Source organism: Salarias fasciatus, chromosome 4 (assembly GCF_902148845.1).
Source record: "Salarias fasciatus chromosome 4, fSalaFa1.1, whole genome shotgun sequence".
Classification (NCBI taxonomy): domain Eukaryota; kingdom Metazoa; phylum Chordata; class Actinopteri; order Blenniiformes; family Blenniidae; genus Salarias; species Salarias fasciatus.
In genome coordinates, this window is record NC_043748.1 from 8,871,922 (window position 1) to 8,885,912 (window position 13,991).

At 44.6% G+C, this 13,991-nt stretch overlaps 1 protein-coding gene across 2 annotated transcripts; it reads right to left on the bottom strand.

Annotated features, from left to right (window-relative positions):
- Window positions 1-363: 363 nt before the first annotated feature.
- Window positions 364-13,183, bottom strand: LOC115386424 (ras-related protein Rab-37). 2 transcript variants are annotated; one of them, XM_030088675.1, is made up of 9 exons: window positions 12,867-13,183; window positions 11,495-11,605; window positions 9,119-9,160; window positions 6,842-6,908; window positions 6,591-6,643; window positions 6,110-6,175; window positions 5,296-5,352; window positions 5,142-5,218; window positions 364-1,342 (listed from the first exon to the last, which is right to left on the bottom strand). In XM_030088675.1, the coding sequence occupies exons 2-9, from the start codon at window positions 11,600-11,602 to the stop codon at window positions 1,237-1,239; spliced, it is 576 nt and encodes a 191-aa protein (XP_029944535.1). In that variant the 5' UTR covers window positions 11,603-11,605; window positions 12,867-13,183; the 3' UTR covers window positions 364-1,236. The 2 variants fall into 2 exon arrangements, with proteins under 2 accessions (XP_029944535.1, XP_029944534.1); XM_030088674.1 differs by lacking the exon at window positions 12,867-13,183 and adding an exon at window positions 12,532-12,822.
- Window positions 13,184-13,991: the final 808 nt, after the last annotated feature.

Sequence of the window (13,991 nt, forward strand, 5' to 3'; positions counted from 1 at the left end):
AACTTGCCAGTTATTATGTGGTTCTCATTATACTGGGAAATAAACAGAGTAGCTGCTGCCACACAGTGGATAATTAACCTCATCACATCCTGTCACTCATCAGAAACTCTCTTTTCCTCTGCAACCCTTTAACACACACACACACACACAGTAAACACAGACAAGACAGACTGCAAAAAAACAACACCACATACATTACAAAAAATACTTTTTTTTATATATAGAATGATAACAAAGCACTTTTTCATGGCACTTTGTGATCACCGTGAAGCCTTCGAGAAGGGACAAACATGACATTGAGCAAGTTTGACAAGCAAACATTCATAATGAGCATTGTTACAAAGAAGCAGTAACACGATGCGGTGCGTGAACAGATACAGCTTTCGGTACAGTCCAGACGACAACATCCATCGTTTTTTTTTTTTGGGGAGACGCGGTCATTGTCTGGGGAGCGCCGTCCTGCTGCTGTGTGTGTGTCTGTGTGGGACGCACAAGCAAAGACGTGGCTACAGTAAAAAATAATCTCTCTGTGTGTAAAGCACAGTTACAAAAAGCGCAGTTCTTTGGGTGGAGACACTGGCCCTGAATTGAATGCACAGACAGACACACAGTGGGTGAGCACCCTCAAAACATCGGCTTTATTCTATCTAACAGCAGTACAGATGTCAACAGACGGGATCAATTTTATAGCTACAATCTGAACCGTGGAGACTGAAGTCCACTTCTCAAACACACTAGAATGTCAAAGAATAAAGATGATGACTATAAGGCCAAAAAGGGGGGATTGATTCAGTTCACAGCCTGGTAAAACTGGGATGAGACAAACTGAGAGCTGCAGGGTGAAATACTATATTACTATATCCACTTCACGCAAAGAACGATTCATCTGCTCTCCTCTCTGTTCCTGCAGATGGATGTAGCATTTCAGACTGCAGCTCCTGGGTTTTACTTTCAGACGACCATCACCAATAATGACCACGAACATTTCTACGCATGACATAGAAGATTTAAATTCACATTTCAGGTAGGGGATGGCGGCCAATCCTGGCTCACTTTCATTCAGGCAAAAACTCGGCGGAGATCACGTAGAGATCGACTCCTCAGGGTTTGGTGCTGGGATTGGCTTTTCTTTAGACTTTTTTTTTTTTTTTAAATGCCTCACTCCCACTCCCTCCTCCCCTCCCTCCCTCTTTATCTGTATGTGTGTGTGTCTCTCTGCCAGGCGATCGGCATCGGCTACACAAGGGAGCAGCAGCCAGACTTCTGCTTCTGAGACTCAATGTAGTCGTGTATCTGGAACTTGGGATCATTTGGCTGCTGTGTCGCTCTGTGCTTCAGCTCCCTGACAGAAAGAGAGAGAGAGAGAGAGAGAGAGAGAGGGAGAGAGAGAGATGCAGAAAGTTAGATCCAGAGGGGGTGGATGTGTGGGATGGAGGACAGACAGGGCAAGCAAGTCAAGAATATGAAAACGGGAGAGAAATTAAATGAGAAGAAGCACTTTACACTCAGATGTGCTTAATATGCTGCTGCATCGTATCATTTGATGGAACTTTCCACTTCGAGCTGCTGTAACATTTAGACAAATCGCCTACATTACTCTACTGTGCTGAACTGCAGGCAGATATTTTGTTTGTTTCCATGTCAATGCACATAGAAAACTGAGGAATTTTAATGTTGATCGAACTTATAATTACAGGTGTGAACTGAAGGAACTTAGTCAAAAACAAGGTCGCAGATTAACGGGGAGTCTCGGGCTCCCATCACAACAAATTAGCTCAAAACCATCAGAGCGGATGAGCTGCACAGACGACCCCGAATTTCTGTGTATTATCCAAGAGGAAATTATATTCCTTTTGTCAACATCATTCATGAGGATCATGCTTTTTCATTTACAGGCGATTTACTGCCAAGCATTCATCTTCAATATAGAAAAGACTATGAGTGCTTGATCACGAGAAAAAAAAAAATCTGTATTTTAATGTATAATAAAAACTCATCTGCTTTCATCGAGGTGCGTTCGCTACTAAAATTAGTCTTATTTGCTTCACCGCCGTTCTGCAGACACACACGTCTTAAGGGAGGGGTAACCTGTAATACATTTGGCCTACTTCTAGAGGCTGATCAATTTATTTGTGCTCTCATTCATGTCGTTCATTCTGTGAAATCTGACAAAGATTTTAATTGTTTTTAATGTATGTTGACATTTCAATAACATCATAGACAAATAAAAATCACACTTTTTCCTGGAGAAGATTTTGGGCCCATTTACTATCATTAAAACCACTTATTTTCATTCTAGCATATAGCATACATAATACATATAACTTCAAAATTACAGATTTGTTACTGCTGTAGCCTACTATTTGATTATAATATATTTTTTGCTATTCAAACTTAAATCCGAAAAAAGTACAACATTCATGACTATTTTATAAAGTGACGCATTAGCCACAGCATCATTGAAAATTAAGAATACTTAAATCAAAAGCAGAGGGAGTCTCTAGACTCACCTACACAGCCCTTTTTTATATGTTGATAATAAAACCATCTAGTGCATGGATAAGATGCTTTTTAAATATTTTTGGAAAAAACCTGTTGTCGTGAATACATATGAGAATGAAGGACTCAACTTCATAGACTTCGATACTCTAAACAAAAAATTTAAGATTAAATGTGTCAAAGTGTTGTGAAAAAAATGTGGATTTTTATTTCTAGCCATGCTATCTGGTTGGAGGCCTAAAATTTCCTCTGGAGTGTAACTATAACATTGAAAAAAATCCTGTTCATCTTTCAAACTTCCATAAACAAGTTTTACTTGCTTGGTCCTTATATAAATTTCTTCTTTTAAAATTGTACACCGTTAAAAATAATTCTACCAATTAGTCATGATAAATTAAGAATTTTAGTCAGCAGGACTTCAAATTATTGAAACAGTTGTGATAACTCAAGATGTTATGTTTATGTTGTGTTCACTAAAGAAAACTTTCCAAACTTATTAAAACGATTCCTGTGGAATTAGGAATTTGAACCGATGATACTTTTCCTCATTGGACATTTCTGATGACGTCAGCACGTTGAACGTACATTCAAACAGCCCCGGCGGTTCTGCTGTCTGCCAGTTTCTGCAGCTGCACGCGACGTATTCCTTCAGTCTGGGCTCAGTCACGCTCACATATTCAGAAAAGGTAAGTCACCGTATGATATGAATACTACCCAGATGTTTTTTCTTGCCTTTAAATTGTTAAGTTATTAGAAGGCTAAACGTGAGACTTTTAGCTAACTTTAGCTATGCTAACTGGAGCTTCTCAAGACAACGAGCGGGACACTCTTTGCGTTTTTAAACATGTCAATTCACAACTTGTCCCAGTGAATGACATGAATCCAGCCTGCTCTGTGCAGACTGCACCATGAAAACGCCAGTTGAATTAAAGCAGACAACGTTTGACGACGTTTGTGGGTGCGGGGGAGATGGCGTGGCAGACGGTCGTTTGTGTGCTTGGGGTGTGCACGGAGAGGAGTGCGCGGATGGGGGAGTCACGTGGGGCACGCGGGTGGGGGTGCAGGAGCAGAGTGCGTGCAGGCGGGAGGATTAAATCTGTCAATCTTGTACATCTGTCAGAACAGATTCCATGCATGTTTCTGACATTAAAAGGCTAATTCAAAAAACAAGCATTTTTCAGTTTTAAGTGAAAATGGTGTTCACTATTTTTATTAAATTAAAGGTCCAAGTCTTCAATTTAGTTGAGGAATATACAGTACAATGCTGCTGCCCTCAGCCCACCTAAAATATTTTTCAGCTTTTAAATCCTGCAAATTGTTGAATTTGACACAAAAACTATATTATCAGTGCACTAGTAGGCAAGTGTATGTGCATGCCTCTAGAAAATCAAACAGTTATGATTGTTGAGTGTACTGTAACCATTGTCACTGTACTAATATGAGATTTTCTGTTGTAGCTCATCGTATTTGCTCCACCTGGCTGCGTCTTGGATGAGATGGACAGGTAAGTTTTGCACTTCTGTCACGGGAAACCCAGAAGAACACTTGAACACTACAGAACCAGCCATGGTCATGATGGAAGAAGTTTAGCTCTCCTTTGCATTTACAGTGATTGTGTGTTTTTTTCAAGTCTCAAAAGTCTCTCCAAGCCCATGTGAGACAACATGGATTTAGCAGGATCAAACCAGTGGACTTTAGAGTTAAATGTCTTTTTTGGAACTTGCAGACAAGTAAAAACTCTAACAGTGCTTTTTTTGTTTTTCTTTTTATCTTTGAGGAGCCCACAGATATGGAGGACGACATGACGAGAGGACTGAACGTGGGAATCCTCAGAATACCAGAAGGGGAGGATCTGACGGACCTGGCTGTGGTGCTGGAGGATCAGATCATCCTGCATGGCATCAAGGACATTCACACTGCTATGCTGTTTGGACTTCTGGTATGTGCTCAACATCCACTATACTCTATACTACCACTATACACTATACTACATCGAATTGTTCTGTTGTATTCATTTCAGTAAGAGTAACTTCTGCTTTGTCCAGTCCTTCACAAGTTTTCCACTTACCCCAAACTTTTATTTCTGCTGCTTCATTACTGTTTTCAACTACATATCTCCAATCTGACTGTTTCGAAATGTCTAATTTGCAGGATGTCCTGGCCATATTTGAGAAACAAACAGACATTTGGGAATAAATATTTTATTCTGCAATTAATGTATTTAATTTCTTTCTTTTATTACCTTTTTTTTATTTCAAAAATCACAATGTGTATCTTTCAGTATTGAATAAGTTGTTTCTGACGAAAAAGAAAGAAAAGAAAGCATACTTTCTTGAGCCTCTTGGGGAAAATGTTTCCCAGCATATAATCCAGCAAAACAGAAAAGCTGCAAGCTGAGAAAAAGTGACAGATTCAGCTGAAAAGATGCTGAGAATATAAACTTCGTGCACAGAATTCTGTATTTGGTAGATTATTTCTTGGCTGAATTAATGCTTCCTGGCAATAATTCTACATTTGGAGCTGAGCATGTGGGTTGTGCACAGTGTAGTTGTGTTTTGAAGCTCGTCCCTTACATTTCACTCCTTCCACACTGCATGCTTTCATGTAATTCACCCATCAGTTAAAAGACGCGGCTCACTTACCTGGCGATGGCATGAAAAGCCAGCTCCACGTTGACTCCCGTCTTGGCGCTGGTCTCCATAAAAGGAACTCCATATTCCTGAGATGGAAAAGCATTAGAGGAGCGCCGGGCGTCGGGAGATTACCGTGAAAGCACCTGAAAGCGCCCTCCTTTACCTTCGCCAGCTTCTCCCCTTCCTCCGTCTTCACCACTCTCTCTGCCGCCATGTCCGCCTGCAAGAAGCCGGAGAGAAGAGAGAGCAGAGGTCAAGGGTCAAACATCATCCACGCCATTTGCTACAAAGACGCACGACTGTGTCGGCCAGTTTCCCCTCTCATGTGGCAGCGCCGAGCTCCCACAGGCCGATGAGATGTCACAAACGCCACCGCTGCCGCCGGTGGCTCTTCTGCTCTCACAGCAAATCATGTGAGCCGCCGCTTTGTGACATCTCCGGCCCTCGAGGTGAGTGAGTCCTCCGCGGGCCACCAGAGGGAGCTTAAAGATGTATTATCCAAGACTGCTGGTTGCAATGAGACATGAACATTGCTCTTTTCATCACCGGCGGCATTATGCAGAAAATGTTTCACGCGCCGGGAGCTTCATGCAAATGAGCATCGGCGGGTGACGCCGTGTTGTGATCGTATCTCTGCCCCGTCGTATTGTCGAAAATCACAGGGCGAGGAAATAGAACACACTTCATGAGCTCCACTTCTGTGAATAAACAGGCTCTGTTTTCCATGTGTGTCTATTAAAACTCATAAATCGGCAACACACACGATGAAGTCTATGATTCACTAGTAAATGTTAAAGGAAGCGTGCGAGAGGATACACACTCCTTCATGTATGATGCACCGAGACATTTTCTGGCTCTCAAGCGTCCACATGCCTGTGTGAGGGTGATAAGAGTCTGGTATAATTGTGCAAAAGGACCAGTAATCCTCCTGATCTTTTTCTACGAAGCAAAAAGAAAAAAAAGGAAGCTACGCTCACCTTGTTGCCCAGCAACATGATGACCACATCCTTCTGGGCATACTCGTGTATTTCAGTCAGCCAAGCCTTCAAAAAAAGTAGGAAAGACAGACATTATAGAGAAGGAGAGGAGTGGGAGAGATCGGTTCGTGAACCGAACAAATAGCCGCGCTGGAAGACTGTTTCCCCCTCCGCTCCCGGGCCGTGCATTTTTACCGTCCTCCGATCAATCACGCTGACACTGAGTCACGCTCATCCTTGAGCACTTTTATTACTTTTCATTACTGAAACTAGGGACCATGTAGCCGAGCAAATGATAACATTGTGTCATTTCTACAGAGATCAGCGAGGAAGAGGCCTCCACAATGCTTTTGCATGTACAATAAATATACAAAGTGATGTTCAGAAGCAGGAAGAGAAAATGAAGAGAGAGAGGAAAGAAAGACGGAGTGGAGGGAAAGATAGTGAAAGCAAAAAAGAAAGTAATCTGGGAAAGTCTTACCCTGATATTGTCGAATGATGGCTTGCTGGTGATATCATAAAGCAGAAGTAAGGCTGTGAACCCAGACAGAAAGCACTTTGGTTTCACCTTTATTGTTGCCAGACTCACTCAGTTGTGCACACACACACCTTCTCTACACACCAAATATTTGACTCAGGTCACTCCAGCGCCTACACCTCCCCTTTACACACACACAACACACACACACACACACACACACACACATAGAGCATAAGGAAGTGAAAGGTTACCCTGGGCATCTCTGTAGTAGGCGTGCGTCACGCTGCGGAACCTCTCTTGGCCGGCTGTATCCCAGATCTGTGCAACAAACCGCAAAATTACACAGCAGCCAACGTGGAAAAACATCCTCAACGATCCTCACAGCAAGTCCACTGGGCTGACGAGTACAGCGGGAATGTAAAATTACACTGCACTTCAAAGCTGAGAGCCTTTTATTTTGCTGAGAGAAAGTTTGACTTATGCCACAAATGACTGCATTTTAAAACATTTAAGAAACTAAGCCAAAACAGTTCAGTTCAAATTTGCTGCTGAAAACTTTCAGCTAATAGATCTGATTGTTTAGTTACTCTTTTAAAGGTCGGTTCTGTTGGGCTGACTTGCTGAGCTGGTTTTCCCACTGAAAAGAAAACAAAACGCTACACAATACTGGAACCACAAGATAGCAAATAACAAAACCACTTAAGCTTTCGTACACTAAACATACAGGAAACATTCAAAAACTTCAATTAGATGCAGTTAACCAAACATTACTAACATGAATCAAACTAAAAAGTTAAAGGTGCTGTAGGCAGGATTTTGCTAGTCAATCCTAATTTTTCTGTGTTTTCTTTGGATTAAATGTTGGAGTATCCATTGATAATCCTTTAGGAGTGTAGCATAATTGCACTACCGCAAGGGCGCAGCGTTTCCATCTGTCTCTGTTCTTAGCTGAAAAGGAATCTCCACAGCTCCAGGTATCCCGAATCAGAAGAGCCCCTGAGGCTCTAACCGAGATTGGTCGAGGGGCGTTCGTCGCACGTTCTTGTGGGAGGGGCTTAACTTGCGTGAGGGCGTGATGTCAGAGAAAACAGGACACGATTGGCTGTGCTGGGTTTCAAATCGCCATCTTAGATGGGTCAAATCGCCATCTTGCTTAGGTAACCCTAAGCAAGATGGCGGAGATGCGAAAACCTGCCTACAGCACCTTTAAATAAGAAACTATTAGGCTATAGTAATCTGAATAAATATCCATCCATCCATTTTCTGCCGCTGGTCCCTTTCGGGGTCACGGGTGGCTGGAGCCGATCCCAGCTGCTATGGGCGAAGGCGGGGTATGCCCTGGACAGGTCGCCAGTCTGTCGCAGGGCTGACATATATATACATACACAGACATACAACCATTCACTCACACATTCATACCTAGGGGCAATTTTTTTTTTAGAGTGACCAATTAACCTGACGTGCATGTTTTTGGACCGTGGGAGGAAGCCGGAGTACCCGGAGGGAACCCACGCACACACGGGGAGAACATACAAAATCCACACAGCCCTGAGCCCCGGCCGGTATTTGAACCCCAGACCTTCTTGCTGTGAGGCACAAGCGCTAACCACTGCACCACCGTATGGCCCCATAAAATATCCAACTAAATGAAAAACAAATGAACAAATCAAAGTCAACCAGACTAACTCAAATGAGCTCAGGACTCAGAATCAGCATAGCTCAATAATCAGGTCAAAAAACCAGCATGACCTCTATTGAGATTTGGTTTTTACTGTTAAAAGTGAGGCTAGTGGACCCTCAAACATCTGGCTTCACGAAGAGCGAAAGTGAAACAGCACATCTGGTCGTAACCGCACTGAATAACATCATGTACATGCATCATGTTGACTGTCATAGAAAATAATAATTAAAAAAAAGGTAGATGGACTTTTTGATCTTGGACCTTTCAAGAGGGCAGAATGATCAAAGTTGTCATTTTCAACATTAAACCAGCAATGATTTTTAAATATTTGGTTGCAATTTGGTTAAAGTGAATCCCGTCAAGCAGTGTATTTGAACCTGGGTGGAAATTTCACATTTCCTGTATTTTCTCTCTGCAGGACAGTCCAGACTGTTTTCGGCACGTCTATTTCTGAAATCCAGTCACAGGATTTTATCACATGCAGGGCTCGCGCAAAAAGAGGAAAAACTGAGGATTTACTCGACCTCACGGAGGAATCATACTTTGTCACCTCCCACTCAGTGTTGAATGAACAGGTGATGACGACTGGTAGGTCTGAGCCTGAGACTAACAGCATGCTGCGAGAACACAACCCTGCACAGCCTCTCATACCGTAAACAACAATAATCCGCCTCAATCTGACGAGCAATGGAAACAAAGGCAGAGGAACTTACAGCGCGCATGGGTCAGAGCTTCTATACGATACGTTTTCAATGTATTGACAAAAAAAAAAACCCGAGAGCCAGTTGTTGAGATTAAAGGCAGGTGTCATCTGACAGATGTTTAGAAGGAAGGCACGCGTTCTCACCTGGAGTTTGACTTTCAGGTTGTCGACATCCACCACTTTGTTCTGCAGGAAGGAGAAGAGGCGTGAGAGACAATTCACCATATGCTTCAGAGACTGGAGTGCTGTGAAAATGGCACAGAAATGAATGACGAACATCACAGCAGAGAGAGAGAGGAGACAAATCTCAGAGAATCAGCATGTGGCAAAAGAAACAAGGCAACTAAAAGTGGCTTTGGATGCTGGCAGAGAAAGTAATTTGCGACGCCCACACAACAACAAGGTCCTGGGATTAGACTTAATTACACAACAGTGAGAAAGACGACTGGCAGCATAACAACTGACTCCCCCGTTAATTTCCTGCAGCCCTGTAGGGGTGCCCTCTGATTTCCTGTTCAGCAAAGATACGTCTAAAATAATTTAGGCACGCCAGCTAAAAAAAAAAAGACGAAATGTTGCCTCAGTGGCGTGAACTGAAAGGTTAAATCTAAAACATCCTGAGGGTTTGTGAGAGGTGGAAGTAAAGGTTGAAGCAACGTGGGTTTTTTTTTTTTTTGTTTCCACATAATACTTTATGTAAATAACTTTTGGATTTTTTGTGTTAGTGTTACTAAGGGCAGCAGGGGAGGTCAAATTTATTCTATCATGTTCACATTTACACTGAAGATATACACTATCGGTATGTATTGCACTATTAAAATCCAGACTGCTACCTGTAAAATTGCTCAAACTGCAGCCGATTTTATGGGTTTTTCTGTTTTGCTGAGCGTACCATCACTTGTTCAATCAGGACAAATTTTTTTGAACACTTGAAATGTTAAGTGACACCTGGCAGAAGTGAACTTCATATAGGTCATTAGACATTCACACAGCTTGACACCTTCACAGATAGATTTCAACTCCGCCTTTCGAAAAACCACCACAGTCACACTGTGGCGGCTGAGACGGAGGAAGTGTGACTCAAACGCACTTCCTTAACCCGTCCATAGCTTCATATCAGTGACAGGTCTTCACCAGCGGTCTCTGCCCTTCCTGCAGACGCACAAACAACTGAAAGCAATGCAGGGGAGAAAAAAAACAACATGAAAAAAAAAAGGAAACGGTCTGCAACATGTGCACAGCTGTGAGTGACTGCTGGAGCCGCCACATGCTGAATCCTCTGCTTTGGCAGAATGGACATGGTTCAACCCCTGCATTAGTTGCCATGGGTTTCCATTTTTCCCCCAATTATGACGCGAGAGGAGCCTGCATGCTGAGTAACTGCTACAAGGAAGTATGCCGAAAATAGACCGGCCATGTTACAAGCTGCCATAACAGCCTGCCTGCCTATCCATGCACAAAGGACAACCTCAGCATATTGAATCAACTGTTTATCTCGGATTACCGCGTTACCAAGCGGCTTCGCCTTCTTTTTCACGGACAAACATGGACGCAAAGTTGCTGACGTTCTCCGCCGTCCTCCTGAATGAATAACGCCACGTTGATGGGGTTTTTTTCTTTCCATGAATGCAAAGCGCAGACCTGTCTCACTCCTCCATCTAATGCATTTCATGAATGGAGGTCTGGCCACGGCACTTGTTGCCCGCGCCGCAGCGAGGTCAAGGTTTATGCTCGCGAATAAAGAGCGGCCATATATCTGTCAGGCGTCCATTATGTTGCCTCACGTCTACAGACTGTCCTCCACAGAAGATAATACATCACTTTGGCTAATGCAACGCAATTTCCTGCACAAACCCTGCGCCCCTTCTTCACTTGCCATTAGTGTGTGAGAGTGTTCTGCTTTGATTGGAGGAACGCAGGAGGTCAGGGGGGTGAGGAGGGGGAAGAGGGGGAGGCAGACCATTTGGTCCAAACAGCCTATTCGCTGTAGAGGACAAAGACGTACAGTAAGACATCTGTCTGAAGCTCAGTAACAGTCACTGTGTGGGTATGAGTGTGTGTGCGTGTGTGTGTGTGTGTGTGTGTGTGTGTGTGGAGAGGAGCTCGTCTGTCAGCAGGGCGACTCCTCCAGGACCCAGCTGAGCCGCAGCCAATCTTTCCAGGAGACGGGGACGTGGGCAGGCATCTGCCGAGACATTTATGAGACCGCCCGTGACGCCTAGCAGCACAAGTGGTCTGAGAACCCGGCTGGTCGCCGCGAGGATTTGTACATTTGGTGCAGTCGTGACGAAGTGACTGGCGAAGTGTTCAGAGTGGAATTAAGGTGATAATTGGGTCGATGTCATTCTGATGAATGTGTCTCCTGTTGTTTTTTGTAAATATCACTGAGATGCTTTTCAAGTGAAATATTTCCCCCCGTGAGACTTACAAGAATATCACAACAAGCAGCAAATCCATAACGGCTCAAACAGAGAATAATGACGACTCAGTCAGCGACTGGGCCTTCGGTCTTTCTCTCACCCTAAAGTCTATTCCAACGGTGGCTATAAAGTTGCCTCCAAGAAACGCCCCGTCCTTAAAGCGCACCAAGACGCACGTCTTCCCCACGGCCGAGTCTCCCAGCAGCATCACCTAGAGCAAGTTCATCAGCAGAGAGGAAGAAGTTACAGCCGGGAAAACACACCAACGACATGCTACGTTTAGAAAATGCAAAAAGACTATCAGATGATACTCAATCATGATGCTCAAATCAAATGACCATATTGTGCAGCATATCATTTTAGTAAAGCAGCCATTAGGAGATACTTCATTCTGGTAAAATGTTCAACTGTGTTGTGTTATGATCCAGTGTTGACTTCGGCTGCCACCAACATGTGGCTCTGCCAGCGCTGGAGAGGAGGATTCAGGATGTTTGCAGCCGACTCTGTAATTTCACCCTCTTCCTTTTCCAGCATGCATCCTTCTCCAAAGCTAATCAATATAATTACAACAACAGGATGTGCAATTATACAATCTATTCAGCAGCATGTGATGAAAATATTAGATGCTATTCGCACGGCTCTGGCTGCTTCCACAGAGCCCGAGCTGCACAAACACGCTGTTTGGATGGAGATGATGCTATAATCACACTGAAATGTAACTTTTCCTGCTGTCTGCTAAAGGAGTGCCAGGGCAGCTCCAATGAGCAATCAGATGAGGAACCTGTACTGAGCAACAAGTAGATCCACCCATGGTAAATATTTGGATCAAAAAGGAAGAAAAAAAAAAAGATTTACAGGAGGAACTTAAAGGGAAAAGACTGGCTTTCTGCTCTGTTTATTCCACACACATGCAAACACAGCCTCTTTAACAAGGATGCTGGATAAAGACGCGCTGAGCAGCTGCTGCTTAATGGTTTCCACTTGAGATTACCGGAGCGCTGCAGCCTCCAGATGTGAAGAGTCAATATTTGTGTTTTGTACACCAGACTGTCAGAGTACAGTAACAACGCACACCTGTTCCACCAGCACAGAGAAATCAGTTGAAACAAAAAAAAAAGGCAAGACGCAAATACACACCTTGAAGGCAATGTCATAATACTCGTTAATAGAAGCGCATCTTTCCAACACATATTTTGACGTGCCGTTTTTAGTCTGCTTGTCCGTCAACGATGTCTTCCTCGAGGACATCGCAACGAGTGAAGGCTGAGGAGCCCGAAAACCCACAGTTATCTCCGATCCGCGTCCAAGAAATGCGCGCAGAGTGCGTGAGAGATCTCCGTGCACTCAGTCCCGGTCTCCGCCAGCCTCCAGCAGCTCCTCGGCTCGCATACTGCGCGTGGCCACGAAATGCTCGCCAGGCGCTTCTCCAGGAAGGGAATTAAAAAAAAAAAAAAAAGAAAAAGAAACCGCACCTTTCTGCAGGAGCGGCGATCAAAACTTGACCAACAACCCGCCGCGGCGTCTACATCCAGCAGCCCGGAGAGCCCGAATGACAAGCAGGCGGAAACATTTCTGTGATTGTGTTTGCGCGGCGCGTCCCGGCGCGTCCTGGCGTGGGCAGATGATGATGAAGTGGAGGAGCGCGAGTGTGCGCGGACGCGGCGCGGCGCGGCGCGCGTCTTCCTGCCGGGCCGGGTGGTGCGCCTTTCGGGGGGTCAAAACCCGCTGATGGCTGACTCATCTGCCACAGGTGGTGCTCGAGCCCAGAGAGGGTCAGGGAGAGGAGTCACACACACTCACACACACACACACACAGACACACACAGACACACACACACACGCCCCGCAGACAGGAAGAGCACTTCAGATGCGCTTCATGTTGCTGTGGTGAATAATCAAATGTCGATCAAACTGAAACCGAATCAAAACGAGCTCAAATCCTTCCTCCACCACAAACCACCAGGCTTTGTACCAGAAAAGCTCCCGACGCCGTCTGACATGACCACAGCGTTCTTCTCAACCTTCCTCGACTCTTAAACTGTCTTTTGTCGAGGTGATTCTATAAATAAACCAAATCCTTTCATTTGATTAGCATGTCATAAATGTCTTGGTTTCACAGACTCCCAATCAAGTCGAGGAGAGAGAGAGTGTGTGTGTGTGTGTGTGTGTGTGTGTGTGTGTGTGTGTGTTGCTGCAGTGTGTGTCTCCCCCTAGTGTCCAGGTCTGCAGCACGCGCGTCTTCTCGCCTGCTCTCAGTCTGTCTGTGCAGCAGACGAACGACACGCGGTCAGAGATCACTCATGTTATATAACTGACATGCAATCATATGAACTCATCGCTCGTGCTGCAGGCCGCATCCCCCCCCCCCCCCCCCCCTCCCCCTCCCCCTCCAGCTCCAACACGATGACAGCACATCTATTTGTACACGGAGCTGACTGAGTGGCTGATTTAATCCCGGGCAGAGGTCAGAGCCATGCAGGGCCTGTTAACAAGGTGAGTCAATTTGACATTTTGAATGATGTGAACTGCTGTGTAAGTCACATCAGCGAACAGAGTGAGCTCTCAGATATGCTGTGCGTCCTGATGTCACTCAGCTG

Excerpts from the sequence above, each read along its gene's own strand:
- LOC115386424 (XM_030088674.1), bottom strand. The coding sequence starts at position 12,642 with ATGTCCTCGAGGAAGACATCGTTGACGGACAAGCAGACTAAAAACGGC. Across the intron at positions 6,176-6,590 it reads CATCATTCGACAATATCAGG|GCTTGGCTGACTGAAATACA; the intron begins GTAAGACTTTCC and ends CTTTTTTTGAAG. Across the intron at positions 5,353-6,109 it reads TCATGTTGCTGGGCAACAAG|GCGGACATGGCGGCAGAGAG; the intron begins GTGAGCGTAGCT and ends GGCTTCTTGCAG.